Here is a 20,454-nt window from a genome sequence, read left to right as displayed (position 1 = left end):
GGTCATACAGGAGATGTTGGGGTATGTGGTTATACAGGAGATGTTGGGTTATGTGGTCATACAGGTGAAGATGTTGGGGTATGAGGTAATACAGGAGATGTTGGGGTATGAGGTCATACAGGAGATGTTGGGGTATGAGGTCATACAGGAGATGTTGGGGTATGTGGTCATACAGGAGATGTTGGGGTATGAGGTCATACAGGAGATGTTGGGGTATGACGTCATACAGGAGATGTTGGGGTATGTGGTCATACAGGAGATGTTGGGGTATGAGGTAATACAGGAGGAGATGTTGGGGTATGTGGTTATACAGGAGATGTTGGGGTATGAGGTCATACAGGAGATGTTGGGGTATGACGTCATACAGGAGATGTTGTGGTATGCGGTCATACAGGAGATGTTGGGGTATGACGTCATACAGGAGATGTTGGGGTATGTGGTCATACAGGAGATGTTGGGGTATGTGGTCATACAGGAGATGTTGGGGTATGAGGTCATACAGGAGATGTTGTGGTATGCGGTCATACAGGAGATGTTGGGGTATGAGGTCATACAGGAGATGTTGGGGTATGTGGTCATACAGGAGATGTTGGGGTATGACGTCATACAGGAGATGTTGGGGTATGAGGTCATACAGGAGATGTTGGGGTATGTGGTCATACAGGAGATGTTGGGGTATGTGGTCATACAGGAGATGTTGGGGTATGTGATCATACAGGAGATGTTGGGGTATGTGATCATACAGGAGATGTTGGGGTATGACGTCATACAGGAGATGTTGGGGTATGAGGTCATACAGGAGATGTTGGGGTATGTGGTCATACAGGAGATGTTGGGGTATGTGGTCATACAGGAGATGTTGGGGTATGAGGTCATACAGGAGATGTTGTGGTATGCGGTCATACAGGAGATGTTGGGGTATGACGTCATACAGGAGATGTTGGGGTATGTGGTCATACAGGAGATGTTGGGGTATGACGTCATACAGGAGATGTTGGGGTATGAGGTCATACAGGAGATGTTGGGGTATGTGGTCATACAGGAGATGTTGGGGTATGTGATCATACAGGAGATGTTGGGGTATGTGATCATATAGGAGATGTTGGGGTATGACGTCATACAGGAGATGTTGGGGTATGAGGTCATACAGGAGATGTTGGGGTATGTGGTCATACAGGAGATGTTGGGGTATGTGGTCATACAGGAGATGTTGGGGTATGACGTCATACAGGAGATGTTGGGGTATGAGGTCATACAGGAGATGTTGGGGTATGACGTCATACAGGAGATGTTGGGGTGTAGATTTTTGGTAAGTTATACTACAGTCATATGAGCGGAATCCCCGTTGCCGACTCTGGCCAGGGATTCCGCTCATAAATGGACAGAACCGTCAATGGCTTCCCCGGGCACAGCTCTTACAATAGCTCCCTCTGCTATGAAGTAATTGTGAAGCAGGGAGAGGATGGTTCCGTGCTTCAGAATTAGTTTGACAGCGGGACATTCCCCCGGCCGCCTGGGACAGCGGGACACCGCCCGGAATACGGGACGGTTGGGACTCGGTATGTCATACTACACGCAGAGTGGGCTTGCCCTTAGTTAATATGGCCGCTGTACAGTATGCCGTAAGTGACGGACTTCCCCTCGTGATATATTACGATAATCTTCCGGTAGGCGTGGCCTGGGCGTGCTGTCTGCGAAAGTGGGCGGTGCCTATCTAATTTTCACTTCCGGGAACTGGAGACACGATCCGAGACCAGAGGGTGAGGTCATTGCTGAAGCCCCTATAGAGACCCGTATGTAAAGTATGTACACCCCCCTACCTGTATATAATATATGTACACCCCCCTACCTGTATATAATATATGTACACCCCCCTACCTGTATATAATATATGTACACCCCCCTACCTGTATATAATATATGTACACCCCCCTACCTGTATATAATATATGTACACCCCCTACCTGTATATAATATATGTACACACCCTACCTGTATATAGTGACCTGTATATAATATATGTACACCCCCTACCTGTGTATAGTGACTGTCCTGTATATAATATATGTACACCCCTACCTGTATATAGTGACCTGTATATAATATATGTACACACCCTACCTGTATATAGCGACTGTCCTGTATATAATATATGTACACCCCCTACCTGTATATAATATATGTTCACCCCCTACCTGTATATAGTGACTGTCCTGTATATCATATATGTACACCCCCCTACCTGTATATCATATATGTACACCCCCTACCTGTATATAGTGACTGTCCTGTATATAATATATTTACACCCCCTACCTGTATATAGTGACTGTCCTGAATATAATATATGTACACCCCCTACCTGTATATAATATATGTTCACTCCCTACCTGTGTATAGTGACTGTCCTGTATATTATATATGTACACACCCTACCTGTATATAGTGACTGTCCTGTATATAATATATGTACACCCCCTACCTGTATATAATATATGTACACCCCCTACCTGTATATAGTGACCGTCCTGTATATAATATATGTACACACCCTACCTGTATATAGTGACTGTCCTGTATATAATATATGTACACCCCCTACCTGTATATAGTGGCTGTCCTGTATATTATATATGTACTCCCCACCTGTATATAGTGACTGTCCTGTATATAATATATGTACACCCCCTACCTGTATATAATATATGTACACCCCTTACCTGTATATAGTGACTGTCCTGTATATAATATATGTATACCCTCTACCTGTATATAATATATGTACACCCCCTACCTGTATATAGTGACTATCCTGTGTATAATATATGTACACCCTCTACCTGTATATAATATATGCACACCCCCTACCTGTATATAATATATGTACACTCCCTACCTGTTTATAGTGACTGTCCTGTATATAATATATGTACACACCCTACCTGTATATAGTGACTGTCCTGTATATAATATATGTACACACCCTACCTGTATATAGTGACTGTCCTGTATATAATATTTATACACCCCCTACCTGTATATAGTGAATATCCTGTATATAATATAAGCACACTCCCCTACCTGTATATAGTGACTGTCCTGAATATAATATATGTACACCCCCTACCTGTATATAATATATGTACACCCCTACCTGTATATAGTGACTGTCCTGTATATAATATATGTATACCCCCTACCTGTATATAGTGACCTGTATATAATATATGTACACCCCCTACCTGTATATAGTGTCTGTTCTGTATATAATATATGTACACACCCTACCTGTATATAATATATGTACACCCCCTACCTGTATATAGTGGCTGTCCTGTATATAATATATGTACACCCCCTACCTGTATATAATATATGTACACCCCCTACCTGTATATAGTGACTGTCCTGTATATAATATATGTACACACCCTACCTGTATATAGTGACTGTCCTGTATATAATATTTATACACCCCCTACCTGTATATAGTGAATATCCTGTATATAATATAAGCACACTCCCCTACCTGTATATAGTGACTGTCCTGTATATAATATATGTATACCCCCTACCTGTATATAGTGACCTGTATATAATATATGTACACCCCCTACCTGTATATAGTGTCTGTTCTGTATATAATATATGTACACATCCTACCTGTATATAGTGACTGTCCTGTATATAATATATGTACACCCCTACCTGTATATAGTGACTGTCCTGTATATAATATATGTACACCCACTACCTGTATATAGTGACCTGTATATAATATATGTACACCCCCTACCTGTATATAGTGGCTGTCCTGTATGTTATATATGTACTCCCCTACCTGTATATAGTGACTGTCCTGTATATAATATATGTATACCCCCTACCTGTATATAGTGACCGTCCTGTATATAATATATGTACACACCCTACCTGTATATAGTGACTGTCCTGTATATAATATATGTACACCCCCTACCTGTATATAGTGGCTGTCCTGTATATTATATATGTACTCCCCACCTGTATATAGTGACTGTCCTGTATATAATATATGTACACCCCCTACCTGTATATAATATATGTACACCCCTTACCTGTATATAGTGACTGTCCTGTATATAATATATGTACACACCCTACCTGTATATAGTGACTGTCCTGTATATAATATTTATACACCCCCTACCTGTATATAGTGACTATCCTGTATATAATATAAGCACACTCCCCTACCTGTATATAGTGACTGTCCTGTATATAATATTTGTACACCCCCTACCTCTATATAATATATGTACACCCCCTACCTGTATATAGTGGCTGTCCTGTATATAATATATGTACACCCCCTACCTGTATATAATATATGTACACCCCTTACCTGTATATAGTGACTGTCCTGTATATAATATATGTACACACCCTACCTGTATATAGTGACTGTCCTGTATATAATATTTATACACCCCCTACCTGTATATAGTGACTATCCTGTATATAATATAAGCACACTCCCCTACCTGTATATAGTGACTGTCCTGTATATAATATTTGTACACCCCCTACCTCTATATAATATATGTACACCCCCTACCTGTATATAGTGGCTGTCCTGTATATAATATATGTACACCCCCTACCTGTATATAATATATGTACACCCCCTACCTGTATATAGTGACTGTCCTGTATATAATATATGTACACCCCCTACCTGTATATAATATATGTACACCCCCCTACCTGTATATAGTGACTATCCTGTGTATAATATATGTACACCCCCTACCTGTATATAATATATGTTCACCCCCTACCTGTATATAGTGACTGTCCTGTATATAATATATGTACACCCCCTACCTGTATATAGTGGCTGTCCTGTATATAATATATGTACACCCCCCTACCTGTATATAATATATGTACACCCCCTACCTGTGTATAGTGACTGTCCTGTATATAATATATGTATACCCCCTACCTGTATATAGTGACTGTCCTGTATATAATATATGTACACCCCTACCTGTATATAGTGAATGTCCTGTATATAATATATGTACACCCCCTACCTGTATATAGTGACTGTCCTGTATATAATATATGTACACACCCTACCTGTATATAGTGACTGTCCTGTATATAATATATGTACACCCCTACCTGTATATAGTGACTGTCCTGTATATAATATATGTACACCCCTACCTTTATATAGTGACCTGTATATTATATATGTACACCCCCTACCTGTATATAGTGACTGTCCTGTATATAATATATGTACACCCCCTACCTGTATATAGTGGCTGTCCTGTATATAATATATGTACACCCCTACCTGTATATAGTGACCTGTATATAATATATGTACACACTCTACCTGTATATAGTGACTGTTCTGTATATAATATATGTACACCCCCTACCTGTATATAGTGACTGTCCTGTATATAATATATGTACACCCCCTACCTGTATATAGTGACCTGTATATAATATATGTACACCCCCTACCTGTATATAGTGGCTGTCCTGTATATAATATATGTACACCCCCTACCTGTATATAATATATGTACACCCCCTACCTGTATATAGTGACTGTCCTGTATATAATATATGTATACACCCTACCTGTATATAGTGACTGTCCTGTATATAATATATGTATACCCGCTACCTGAAAATAATATATGTACACTCCCTACCTGTATTTAGTGACTGTCCTGTATATTATATATGTACTCCCCTACCTGTATATAGTGACAGTCCTGTATATAATATATGTACACCCCCTACCTGTATATAGTGACCTATATATAATATATGTATACCCCTACCTGTATATATTGACCTGTATATAATATATGTACACCCCCTACCTGTATATAGTGACTGTCCTGTATATTATATATGTACACACCCTACCTGTATATAGTGACTGTCCTGTATATAATATATGTACACACCCTACCTGTATATAGTGACTGTCCTGTATATAATATATGTACACCCCCTACCTGTATATAGTGACTATCCTGTGTATAATATATGTACTCCCCTACCTGTATATAATATATGTACACTCCCTACCTGTATATAGTGACTGTCCTGTATATAATATATGTACACCCCCTACCTGTATATAGTGACTATCCTGTGTATAATATATGTACACCCCCTACCTGTATATAGTGACTGTCCTGTATATTATATATGTACACACCCTACCTGTATATAGTGACTGTCCTGTATATAATATATGTACACACCCTACCTGTATATAGTGACTGTCCTGTATATAATATATGTACACACCCTACCTGTATATAGTGACTGTCCTGTATATAATATATGTACACACCCTACCTGTATATAGTGACTGTCCTGTATATAATATATGTACACACCCTACCTGTATATAGTGACTGTCCTGTATATAATATATGTACACACCCTACCTGTATATAGTGACTGTCCTGTATATAATATATGTACACACCCTACCTGTATATAGTGACTGTCCTGTATATAATATATGTACACCCCCTGCCTGTATATAGTGACTGTCCTGTATATAATATATGTACACCCCCTACCTGTATATAGTGGCTGTCCTGTATATTATATATGTACAACCCCCTACCTGTATATAGTGACTGTCCTGTATATAATATATGTATACCCTCTACCTGTATATAATATATGTACACCCCCCTACCTGTATATAGTGACTATCCTGTGTATAATATATGTACACCCTCTACCTGTATATAATATATGCACACCCCCTACCTGTATATAATATATGTACACTCCCTACCTGTTTATAGTGACTGTCCTGTATATTATATATGTACTCCCCTACCTGTATATAGTGACTGTCCTGTATATAATATATGTACACACCCTACCTGTATATAGTGACTGTCCTGTATATAATATTTATACACCCCCTACCTGTATATAGTGAATATCCTGTATATAATATAAGCACACTCCCCTACCTGTATATAGTGACTGTCCTGAATATAATATATGTACACCCCCTACCTGTATATAATATATGTACACCCCTACCTGTATATAGTGACTGTCCTGTATATAATATATGTATACCCCCTACCTGTATATAGTGACCTGTATATAATATATGTACACCCCCTACCTGTATATAGTGTCTGTTCTGTATATAATATATGTACACACCCTACCTGTATATAGTGACTGTCCTGTATATAATATATGTACACCCCCTACCTGTATATAATATATGTACACCCCCTACCTGTATATAGTGACTGTCCTGTATATAATATATGTACACACCCTACCTGTATATAGTGACTGTCCTGTATATAATATTTATACACCCCCTACCTGTATATAGTGAATATCCTGTATATAATATAAGCACACTCCCCTACCTGTATATAGTGACTGTCCTGTATATAATATATGTATACCCCCTACCTGTATATAGTGACCTGTATATAATATATGTACACCCCCTACCTGTATATAGTGTCTGTTCTGTATATAATATATGTACACATCCTACCTGTATATAGTGACTGTCCTGTATATAATATATGTACACCCCTACCTGTATATAGTGACTGTCCTGTATATAATATATGTACACCCACTACCTGTATATAGTGACCTGTATATAATATATGTACACCCCCTACCTGTATATAGTGGCTGTCCTGTATGTTATATATGTACTCCCCTACCTGTATATAGTGACTGTCCTGTATATAATATATGTATACCCCCTACCTGTATATAGTGACCGTCCTGTATATAATATATGTACACACCCTACCTGTATATAGTGACTGTCCTGTATATAATATATGTACACCCCCTACCTGTATATAGTGGCTGTCCTGTATATTATATATGTACTCCCCACCTGTATATAGTGACTGTCCTGTATATAATATATGTACACTCCCTACCTGTATATAGTGACTGTCCTGAATATAATATATGTACACCCCCTACCTGTATATAATATATGTACACCCCTTACCTGTATATAGTGACTGTCCTGTATATAATATATGTACACACCCTACCTGTATATAGTGACTGTCCTGTATATAATATTTATACACCCCCTACCTGTATATAGTGACTATCCTGTATATAATATAAGCACACTCCCCTACCTGTATATAGTGACTGTCCTGTATATAATATTTGTACACCCCCTACCTCTATATAATATATGTACACCCCCTACCTGTATATAGTGGCTGTCCTGTATATAATATATGTACACCCCCTACCTGTATATAATATATGTACACCCCCTACCTGTATATAGTGACTGTCCTGTATATAATATATGTACACCCCCTACCTGTATATAATATATGTACACCCCCCTACCTGTATATAGTGACTATCCTGTGTATAATATATGTACACCCCCTACCTGTATATAATATATGTTCACCCCCTACCTGTATATAGTGACTGTCCTGTATATAATATATGTACACCCCCTACCTGTATATAGTGGCTGTCCTGTATATAATATATGTACACCCCCCTACCTGTATATAATATATGTACACCCCCTACCTGTGTATAGTGACTGTCCTGTATATAATATATGTATACCCCCTACCTGTATATAGTGACTGTCCTGTATATAATATATGTACACCCCTACCTGTATATAGTGAATGTCCTGTATATAATATATGTACACCCCCTACCTGTATATAGTGACTGTCCTGTATATAATATATGTACACACCCTACCTGTATATAGTGACTGTCCTGTATATAATATATGTACACCCCTACCTGTATATAGTGACTGTCCTGTATATAATACATGTACACCCCCTACCTTTATATAGTGACCTGTATATTATATATGTACACCCCCTACCTGTATATAGTGACTGTCCTGTATATAATATATGTACACCCCCTACCTGTATATAGTGGCTGTCCTGTATATAATATATGTACACCCCTACCTGTATATAGTGACTGTCCTGTATATAATATATGTACACACTCTACCTGTATATAGTGACTGTCCTGTATATAATATATGTACACCCCCTACCTGTATATAGTGACTGTCCTGTATATAATATATGTACACCCCCTACCTGTATATAGTGACCTGTATATAATATATGTACACCCCCTACCTGTATATAGTGGCTGTCCTGTATATAATATATGTACACCCCCTACCTGTATATAATATATGTACACCCCCTACCTGTATATAGTGACTGTCCTGTATATAATATATGTATACACCCTACCTGTATATAGTGACTGTCCTGTATATAATATATGTATACCCGCTACCTGAAAATAATATATGTACACTCCCTACCTGTATTTAGTGACTGTCCTGTATATTATATATGTACTCCCCTACCTGTATATAGTGACAGTCCTGTATATAATATATGTACACCCCCTACCTGTATATAGTGACCTATATATAATATATGTATACCCCTACCTGTATATATTGACCTGTATATAATATATGTACACCCCCTACCTGTATATAGTGACTGTCCTGTATATTATATATGTACACACCCTACCTGTATATAGTGACTGTCCTGTATATAATATATGTACACACCCTACCTGTATATAGTGACTGTCCTGTATATAATATATGTACACCCCCTACCTGTATATAGTGACTATCCTGTGTATAATATATGTACTCCCCTACCTGTATATAATATATGTACACTCCCTACCTGTATATAGTGACTGTCCTGTATATAATATATGTACACCCCCTACCTGTATATAGTGACTATCCTGTGTATAATATATGTACACCCCCTACCTGTATATAGTGACTGTCCTGTATATTATATATGTACACACCCTACCTGTATATAGTGACTGTCCTGTATATAATATATGTACACACCCTACCTGTATATAGTGACTGTCCTGTATATAATATATGTACACACCCTACCTGTATATAGTGACTGTCCTGTATATAATATATGTACACACCCTACCTGTATATAGTGACTGTCCTGTATATAATATATGTACACACCCTACCTGTATATAGTGACTGTCCTGTATATAATATATGTACACACCCTACCTGTATATAGTGACTGTCCTGTATATAATATATGTACACACCCTACCTGTATATAGTGACTGTCCTGTATATAATATATGTACACCCCCTGCCTGTATATAGTGACTGTCCTGTATATAATATATGTACACCCCCTACCTGTATATAGTGGCTGTCCTGTATATTATATATGTACAACCCCCTACCTGTATATAGTGACCGTTCTGTATATAATATATGTACACCCCCTACCTGTGTATAGTGACTGTCCTGTATATAATATATGTACACCCCCCTACCTGTATATCATATATGTACACTCCCTACCTGTATATAATATATGTACACCCCCCTACCTGTATATAATATATGTACACCCCCCTACCTGTATATAATATATGTACACCCCCCTACCTGTATATAGTGACTATTCTGTGTATAATATATGTACACTCCCTACCTGTATATAGTGACTGTCCTGTATATTATATATGTACTCCCCTACCTGTATATAATATATGTACACCTCCTACCTGTATATAGTGGCTGTCCTGTATATAATATATGTACACCCCCTACCTGTATATAGTGACTGTCCTGTATATAATATATGTATACCCCATACCTGTATATAGTGACCTGTATATAATATATGTACACCCCCTACCTGTATATAGTGGCTGTCCTGTATATAGTGGCTGTCCTGTATATAGCGCTGGATGGGTGACATGTACCAGCCTGTGCCTCTCCCTGCCCGTCCCGTGTACGTTACATAGATAAGCCGATTACTACAGGTTCAGAGGTCACTTTTCTGCTGTGCGGGCGGATTATTATTATTATTATTATCTTCATCATCATCGCGGCTGATTTGCGGCTCTCAGGATTAGTGACCCGCAGTGCTCGGGGGAAGTATTCACACCCCGCTTAGACTTTTGGGTGTCTTGTGTACATTTTCTTTCTTTAGGACGGGTTTAGTCAGAACAGACTCGTGACCATGAGGTCCGTCATTGCTTATAGAGTCTGAGCTTATGAGTCTGGGGGGCGGGACCTATCAGTGACTGACAGCTCTTATATGCACGCCCACAGGTAAAGCTGTCAGTCACAGTTCACACTCCACAAAACCCCACACTGCTCCGCACCCCCTGCTCTATATCCTGCTGGTCTACGGGACGGGTTCACCGCAATCACCCGGAAACGTCTGCAGATCTTTACACCATTGTTAGGATCACTGCCCTCAGGAACGTTATTTTGTATTATATTTTTTTTACGTTCGGAGGCTGAAAATTGGTCCTGATCTAGTCCTGCTCACACAGCTGAGGGTTTGTAACAACTGTGTCCAGTCCATCTGCTGCAGTCTGGGCTACAGGCTAAAACATTTGGCCTGCACTGACACACTGCAACAAACTTTTAGGATAGGACATAGATTTGTGCTGCTTCTGATCAGATGAAGATCACAGAACAACACTCTAAGGACAGTTACGTAGGGGGGTCAGTACACGCTTATTACATGTAACAGAATTCCCCTCCACACTGACAGTACACGCTTGTTACATGCAACAGAATTCCCCTCCACACTGACAGTACACGCTTATTACATGCAACAGAATTCCCCTCCACACTGACAGTACACGCTTATTACATGTAACAGAATTCTCCCTCTACACTGACCGTACACGCTTATTACATGTAACATAATTCTCCCTCTACAATGACAGTACACGCTTATTACATGCAACAGAATTCCCCTCCACACTGACAGTACACGCTTATTACATGCAACAGAATTCCCCTCCACACTGACAGTACACGCTTATTACATGTAACAGAATTCCCCTCCACACTGACAGTACATGCTTATTACATGTAACAGAATTCTCCCTCTACACTGACCGTACACGCTTATTACATGTAACAGAATTCCCCTCCACACGGACAGTACACGCTTATTACATGTAACAGAATTCCACTCCACCCGGACCATACACGCTTGTTACATGTAAGAGAATTCCCCTCCACGCTGACAGTACACGCTTATTACATGTAAGAGAATTCCCCTCCACGCTGACAGTACACGCTTATTACATGTAAGAGAATTCCCCTCCACGCTGACAGTACACGCTTATTACATGTAACGGAATTCCACTCCACACTGACAGTACACGCTTATTACATGCAACAGAATTCCCCTCCACACTGACAGTACACGCTTATTACATGTAACAGAATTCCCCTCCACACTGACAGTACACGCTTATTACATGTAACGGAATTCCCCTCCACACTGACAGTACACGCTTATTACATGCAACAGAATTCCCCTCCACACTGACAGTACACGCTTATTACATGTAACAGAATTCCCCTCCACACTGACAGTACATGCTTATTACATGTAACAGAATTCCCCTCCACACTGACCGTACACGCTTATTACATGTAACAGAATTCCCCTCCACACGGACAGTACACGCTTATTACATGTAACAGAATTCCACTCCACCCGGACCATACACGCTTGTTACATGTAAGAGAATTCCCCTCCACGCTGACAGTACACGCTTATTACATGTAAGAGAATTCCCCTCCACGCTGACAGTACACGCTTATTACATGTAACGGAATTCCACTCCACACTGACAGTACACGCTTATTACATGTAACAGAATTCTCCCTCTACACTGACCATACACGCTTATTACATGTAACAGAATTCCCCTCCACACTGGCAGTACACACTTGTTACATGTAACAGAATTCCACTCCACACTGACAGTACACGCTTATTACATGTAACAGAATTCTCCCTCCACACTGACAGTACACGCTTATTACATGTAACAGAATTCTCCCTCTACACTGACCGTACACGCTTATTACATGTAACAGAATTCCCCTCCACACTGACAGTACACGCTTATTACATGTAACAGAATTCCCCTCCACACTGGCAGTACACGCTTATTACATGTAACAGAATTCCCCTCCACACTGGCAGTACACGCTTATTACATGTAACAGAATTCTCCCTCTACACTGACCGTACACGCTTATTACATGTAACAGAATTCTCCCTCTACACTGACCGTACACGCTTATTACATGTAACAGAATTCCCCTCCACACTGACCGTACACGCTTGTTACATGTAATAGAATTCCCCTCCACACTGACAGTACACGCTTATTACATGTAACAGAATTCCCCTCCACACTGGCAGTACACGCTTATTACATGTAACATAATTCTCCCTCTACAATGACCGTACACGCTTATTACATGTAACAGAATTCCACTCCACACTGACAGTACACGCTTATTACATGTAACAGAATTCCCCTCCACACTGACAGTACACGCTTATTACATGTAACAGAATTCTCCCTCTACAATGACCGTACACGCTTATTACATGTAACAGAATTCTCCCTCTACACTGACTGTACACGCTTATTAGGCTGGGTTCACACGACCTATTTTCAGGCGTAAACGAGGTGTATTATGCCTCGTTTTACGCCTGAAAATAGGGCTACAATACGTCGGCAAACATCTGCCCATTCATTTGAATGGGTTTGCCGACGTCCTGTGCAGACAACCTGTCATTTACTTAAATGGACTGCCTCGGCAAAGAAGTGCAGGGCACTTCTTTGCCACGTAATTTGAGCTGTTCTTCATTGAATTCTCCCTCCACACTGACAGTACACGCTTATTACATGTAACAGAATTCCCCTCCACACTGACCATACACGCTTATTGCATGTAACAGAATTCCCCTCCACACTGACAGTACACGCTTATTGCATGTAACAGAATTCCCCTCCACACTGACCATACACGCTTACCACACGTTACATGGTTGTTGTACATGGGGTGTACATGCTTTGTATGGGTAACAGAAGTTTTCGTTTCGATATAACTTTATTTCTGGTTTCAGGACACAATGGCCGATCCCAGCAGACCTCAGAGGAAGATGTCCCGGACCGGATTGTCCCTGTACCAAGTCCTGGGTTTGGACAAGGGGGCGTCGCAAGACGACATAAAGAAGGCGTATCGGTGAGGCTGCGGCTCCTGGGGCTCATTGTTGCTTGGATGTCTCTGTCACATTTTATAGCATTTTGCAGTGTTTCTGTCCTCACATTGCTGCGGGGGCGGGGGGTACACTCCATACAGCTGGTCTGGTCAGGTCATACCTGTGCGCCGGTCCTGTGGTGGAAGCCGATGTTCTGGTCATACCTGTGCGCCGGTCCTGTGGTGGAAGCCGCTGATCTGGTCATACGTGTGCGCCGGTCCTGTGGTGGAAGCCGCTGATCTGGTCATACGTGTGCGCCGGTCCTGTGGTGGAAGCCGCTGATCTGGTCATACGTGTGCGCCGGTCCTGTGGTGGAAGCCGCTGATCTGGTCATACCTGTGCGCCGATCTTGTGGTAGCAGCCGCTGATCTGGCCATACGTGTGCGCCGGTCCTGTAGTGGAAGCCGCTGAACTGGTCATACGTGTGCGCCGGTCCTGTAGTGGAAGCCGCTGATCTGGCCATACGTGTGCGCCGGTCCTGTAGTGGAAGCCGCTGATCTGGTCATACGTGTGCACCGGTCATGTGGTGGAAGCCGCTGATCTGGCCATACGTGTGCGCCGGTCCTGTAGTGGAAGCCGCTGATCTGGTCATACGTGTGCACCGGTCATGTGGTGGAAGCCGCTGATCTGGCCATACGTGTGCGCCGGTCCTGTAGTGGAAGCCGCTGATCTGGTCATACGTGTGCGCCGGTCCTGTGGTGGAAGCCGCTGATCTGGTCATACGTGTGCGCCGGTCCTGTGGTGGAAGCTGCTGATCTGGTCATACGTGTGCGCCGGTCCTGTAGTGGAAGCCGCTGATCTGGTCATACGTGTGCGCCGGTCCTGTAGTGGAAGCCGCTGATCTGGTCATACGTGTGCGCCGGTCCTGTAGTGGAAGCCGCTGATCTGGTCATACGTGTGCGCCGGTCCTGTAGTGGAAGCCGCTGATCTGGTCATACGTGTGCAGCGGTCCTGTAGTGGAAGCCGCTGATCTGGTCATACGTGTGTAGTGGTCCTGTACTCATTAAAGGTACCAATAAAAATCTGAATTAAAAATCCCCCTATGGGATTAAAAAAACAAATCAAATTAATAGTCCTATTAAATAATAAAAATCTTTTCATTTAAAAAAATAATTTTTTTAAATAATTTTTATTAGATGTAAGTCCCAAAACCTAAAATAATATACACATCGTCACGACCGTAACAACCGGCGCATCAAAGTTGTAGCGTTATTTATGATGATCAATTAATGCTATAAAAAAAAATGCAGCGGAACTGCATTTTTTCTGCAGTTTTGCGAAAATAAACATTTATCTAAATGAAACGACAATGTAAATCTACCGAAAAACGGCGCCTACGTAAATTACTGTACGACCCTCAAAACACAAAGTCTCGCACGGCAGAATCGAATAAAAACTGTGGGATGCAAAGAGGAAAAATAAAAAAGATGTTCTGTCCCCCAAGGCCAAAATTAGTGGGGTTTCAAAAAAAAGGGGGGGGGGGCGGGGAGATCTGTCGCCAGTTCATTAATTCCCTCTCTCTGGACTAATCTAACGGGCGCGGTCATGCTGATAACTACGGGGCGATTCGTTTCCAAAATCATTTGCAAAGTTCTGAGCATTTTCCTAAATATAATAATGTGGCTCTAAAAGCCACATGGGAGGTGACATTTTCTTTTCACTGTGGGCGGAGTCATGTTTTCTGTATGACGCTGTCCAATAAGCATTCAGCTTCTCCCCCCGTCCAATCCGCCTCCAGCTTCTCCCCCGTCCAATCCGCCTCCAGCTTCTCCCCCGTCCAATCCGCCTCCAGCTTCTCCCCCGTCCAATCCGCCTCCAGCTTCTCCCCCGTCCAATCCGCCTCCAGCTTCTCCCCCGTCCAATCCGCCTCCAGCTTCTCCCCCGTCCAATCCGCCTCCAGCTACTCCCCCGTCCAATCCGCCTCCAGCTACTCCCCCGTCCAATCCGCCTCCAGCTTCTCCCCCGTCCAATCCGCCTCCAGCTTCTCCCCCGTCCAATCCGCCTCCAGCTTCTCCCCCGTCCAATCCGCCTCCAGCTTCTCCCCCGTCCAATCCGCCTCCAGCTTCTCCCCCGTCCAATCCGCCTCCAGCTTCTCCCCCGTCCAATCCGCCTCCAGCTTCTCCCCCGTCCAATCCGCCTCCAGCTTCTCCCCCGTCCAATCCGCCTCCAGCTTCTCCCCCGTCCAATCCGCCTCCAGCTTCTCCCCCGTCCAATCCGCCTCCAGCTTCTCCCCCGTCCAATCCGCCTCCAGCTTCTCCCCCGTCCAATCCGCCTCCAGCTTCTCCCCCGTCCAATCCGCCTCCAGCTTCTCCCCCGTCCAATCCGCCTCCAGCTTCTCCCCCGTCCAATCCGCCTCCAGCTTCTCCCCCGTCCAATCCGCCTCCAGCTTCTCCCCCGTCCAATCCGCCTCCAGCTTCTCCCCCGTCCAATCCGCCTCCAGCTTCTCCCCCGTCCAATCCGCCTCCAGCTTCTCCCCCGTCCAATCCGCCTCCAGCTTCTCCCCCGTCCAATCCGCCTCCAGCTTCTCCCCCGTCCAATCCGCCTCCAGCTTCTCCCCCGTCCAATCCGCCTCCAGCTTCTCCCCCGTCCAATCCGCCTCCAGCTTCTCCCCCGTCCATTCCGCCTGATCATATAGTATACAGCTTCCATTCCCGACTGTGTATTGATCTGGTGATATCTCTGGTTGTGTCACTGCTAGAACTGTGATCCTGGTGTCATATGAAAGATTAGGATCTCCTCTTTCGTAAGCCACTGGAACGACCGTTTTAGGTGGTCCACAGCCCGAGACATGTCTGTTTGCAGTGATCCCCCTTCCCTCCAGCCTCAGCATCTCACATAGTGTAAAGCAGCTTCATGCTGATAGGTCAGAGGCTGTGAGGTAGCTCCGCCTCTGGAGAATCGCTGGTGTTGACGCCCACTTGGCTAGTATAGCCTCATTTATATATTTAGAAAAAAGCTCATAACTTTTGAAATAATAATCTTTTTGGGACACAATTTTCACTATCATTATCAGTGTGACGGCGCCTGTCGGATTATCTAGGAGATAGGACATTACTAAACTAGTGACAGATCCTCTTTAAGGGATTAATGGTGCAATTAAAAACGAAAACTCGTCCTACAAAAGAAAATTCTCTCATATGTCTATGGGAAAATAAGAGTTCTGGTTCTTAAAGTGCAGGGAGGAAAAAAACCAAACAGGAATCTGCCCGCCAGTGGAAGGGTTAATAAGCAGCACATCTGTCCGTGGCAGAGTCTGTAGTTCAGCCCCATTGGCTGGATATCCGACACGGCCGTGGATGGAAACAAACACAATAGAAACACTTCTAAGCCCTTAAAGCGGTTTTCCCATAATCCATATTTCTCATGTACAGGACCCCCAAGAACGGGATTACCCGGCCATCCGTGTGCGCCCCATGTGAATAGGCCGCTATCCAGTAAATGGTGCGGCGGCTGAAAGTCCCATAGGAGGGGCCCCCCCCAGCACAGTCTGGGGATCACCCCGATCATCGCGGTCTGTACATGATGGGGGGGACTCTCTTGTGATGACCTCTCTCCTCTCTTTACGCCTCCTCAGGAAGCTTGCTTTACGGTATCATCCAGACAAGAATCCAGACAATCCGGAGGCCGCTGAGAAGTTCAAGGAGATCAATAACGCCAACACGACGCTGAGCGATGACAACAAGCGCAAGATTTACGACGAGTATGGCTCCATGGGCCTCTATGTGGCCGAGCAGTTCGGGGAGGAGAGCGTCAAGTATTATTTCCTCATGTCAAAGTGCTGGTTCAAGGTGAGGAGTCCGCTCAGGTGGATGTATACCGGGCCGTATCGCCGCTCAGGTGGATGTATACCGGGCCGTATCGCCTCTCAGGTGGATGTATACCGGGCCGTATCGCCGCTCAGGTGGATGTATACCGGGCCGTATCGCCGCTCAGGTGGATGTATACCGGGCCGTATCGCCTCTCAGGTGGATGTATACCGGGCCGTATCGCCGCTCAGGTGGATGTATACCGGGCCGTATCGCCGCTCAGGTGGATGTATACCGGGCCGTATCGCCGCTCAGGTGGATGTATACCGGGCCGTATCGCCGTTCAGGTGGATGTATACCGGGCCGTGTCCTGGTGCCGGGGCTGCGGCCGTGTCCCGGGCTGTATCAGGGAGAGATTGGGGATGTAATAGTGGGCTATGGCCTTGACCTGCTGATTATTCGGGGGTACATGTGGACCACGTTGATGTTCTGATTGTATCTTCCAGGGTTTGGTCGTCTGCTTCAGCCTCATCACATGTTGTTGCTGCTGCTGTTGCTGCGGGTTTTGCTGCGGTCGGTGTAAACCTCCTGAGGAAGAGGTCGATTCCTTTAAGTGTGAGAATCCAGAGGACCTGGAGGCCCAGATCAGGGCGGAGGACGGTGAGCGGCTCTTCATCCCCGATTCTGGTGAGGTGGTGGGCAATCGGTGACCTGATGATTGTGCTTGTCTGTTGTAGGTGATGTCATCAATAAGCAGCCGTCTTCAGGACCCCTAATCCACCCCGAGCGGCAGAATTCCTAATGCAGTAAGTGCTGAGCTCAGCGTTCTCCATACATTGTACCACCACCCCCTCCTCACACTCTGATCGCCCCCGTCAGGTCCCGGTCAGGAGCTCTGATCACATTCTTGTGTTTCCTCGCAGGTCCACGTCCCTCGTCCTCTGTATAGCAGCTGTACGGGACAGGGTCCCTTTCTTGTCACTTATGGAGACCCCAATTTAGTTCTGTGTCGGAGAAGAAGTCGGGTGGTGCTACATAACCCCGAGCACTTTCTGTAGCATCACCAGCTCTTCTACATCTTTGACTTGTAGGTGGAGTGTCCCATCATGCTTCACCGGCTCTGCTACATCCTCCAGACAGTAAAGATGAAGAGGTGATTGCTCAACAATAAATGGTAAGGAGGTCTCACCCATCATCTCCACCAAAGACTTGTCTGTGGTCCTCTCTTCCGTGGATGAAGAGCGCGGCGTCTCGGCCCTGACCCAGCAGCTCGTGACGGGCCTGGACTCAGCCGTGGACCTGCGGCTTTGTATTTTGCAGACGTTTTCCTTAGTTGCTGGCGATTTTCTCCGTCCTGCCGAGACGTTAAGAACGCTGACGGCTCTCACAAACTCCTAAGTGACTGGCGCTAATGTACCAAATGAGGGGCCACAACTCCAAATCTGCGCCCCACATCCCCCTGTACCCAGTGCCGGCTGAAGACTGAGCCATCTCAGAAGACCCTCGTACGTCTGGCTGCTTGTGTCCTACTCGTACCTAATGCCAATGACACGTGGGATGTTGGGGGCGGTGGTGTCGTCCGCCATCATGTTCTGTATGCGGCTGATCGTCCCCATGTCAAAGACCAGGCTCTCCGCTAGCAGCTCCCCCTCCCCCGATCCCACCACACGAGTCCCCGCTAGCAGCTCCCCCTCCCCCGATCCCACCACACGAGTCCCCGCTAGCAGCTCCCCCTCCACTGATCCTACCACACGAGTCCTCGCTAGCAGCTCCCCCTCCCCCAATCCCACCACACGAGTGCACAATGAATCTGAAGTATTGGACGTTTTATACCAGGTCTCGGGGTCTTCCTGAGGACTCGAGTGTTTTTTATAATCCGTGGTTTTTATGTCGCCTGCGCTGGGTGGTATCTGGAGTATTGTAAGCCGCGTAGTCGCCCCTCCCCTGGATTACCAGACACTTCCTGTTGTGACATCATCGGTCAGCGTGACGTCATCCAGCCTGGTGATCCTGTCCGGTGTATACGTCGCACCTCGTTGCCACTTTTGTATTGCAGCAGCAATCTTGCAGCAGCAATCGTCCGACCGTCCTGCCGCTGATCTCCCTTTTGGATACGTAACATATCATCAAATTTAAGAAAAAAAAAGTCCCGTAGATTTTGCCAAATGTCTAATTTTGTCACCAGCACATGTAGTTGCCAATGAATCGGTGCCAGGGGCAATTTTGCACCATAAAATGGCGCCGCTGTGTCCGGACGATGCATTTGAGCTCCACGTTGGAGTGGAACGGCTCTTAGTATGAGATGTAATAAAAATGCCCGCGCTCCCCCCACAGAAGCTTGTGTCCGGTTATTAATGGCGGCTGCCACCTGCTGTGTCGTGAGTCCTCCCTGGCACACGTGTGGGTAAGAAGTCACTTTTCGTGGTATATTGGGGATACCTGGTCGTATGTTTATTTGTGTCTTTTTGTTATTTTGTGTGACTCGGTGTCACCTGCTGTGTGTGTGACAGCTGCCGCCCCCT

The 20,454-nt window shown here is 44.1% G+C and overlaps 1 protein-coding gene across 2 annotated transcripts; it reads left to right on the top strand.

Annotated features, from left to right (window-relative positions):
• Nucleotides 1–1,662: 1,662 nt before the first annotated feature.
• DNAJC5G (DnaJ heat shock protein family (Hsp40) member C5 gamma) lies at nt 1,663–20,268 on the top strand. 2 transcript variants are annotated; one of them, XM_075847434.1, is made up of 6 exons: nt 1,663–1,760; nt 14,052–14,170; nt 17,761–17,974; nt 18,439–18,592; nt 18,670–18,738; nt 18,856–20,268. In XM_075847434.1, exons 2-5 carry the CDS (start codon nt 14,058–14,060, stop codon nt 18,732–18,734), a joined length of 546 nt encoding a protein of 181 aa, XP_075703549.1. In that variant the 5' UTR covers nt 1,663–1,760; nt 14,052–14,057; the 3' UTR covers nt 18,735–18,738; nt 18,856–20,268. The 2 variants fall into 2 exon arrangements, with proteins under 2 accessions (XP_075703549.1, XP_075703548.1); XM_075847433.1 differs by having other exon boundaries at nt 1,664–1,802.
• The last annotated feature ends 186 nt before the right edge of the window (nt 20,269–20,454 follow it).

Source organism: Rhinoderma darwinii (assembly GCF_050947455.1).
Source record: "Rhinoderma darwinii isolate aRhiDar2 chromosome 4 unlocalized genomic scaffold, aRhiDar2.hap1 SUPER_4_unloc_1, whole genome shotgun sequence".
NCBI classification, from domain to species: Eukaryota; Metazoa; Chordata; class Amphibia; order Anura; family Rhinodermatidae; genus Rhinoderma; species Rhinoderma darwinii.
This window is presented reverse-complemented; position numbering and strand designations above follow the sequence as displayed.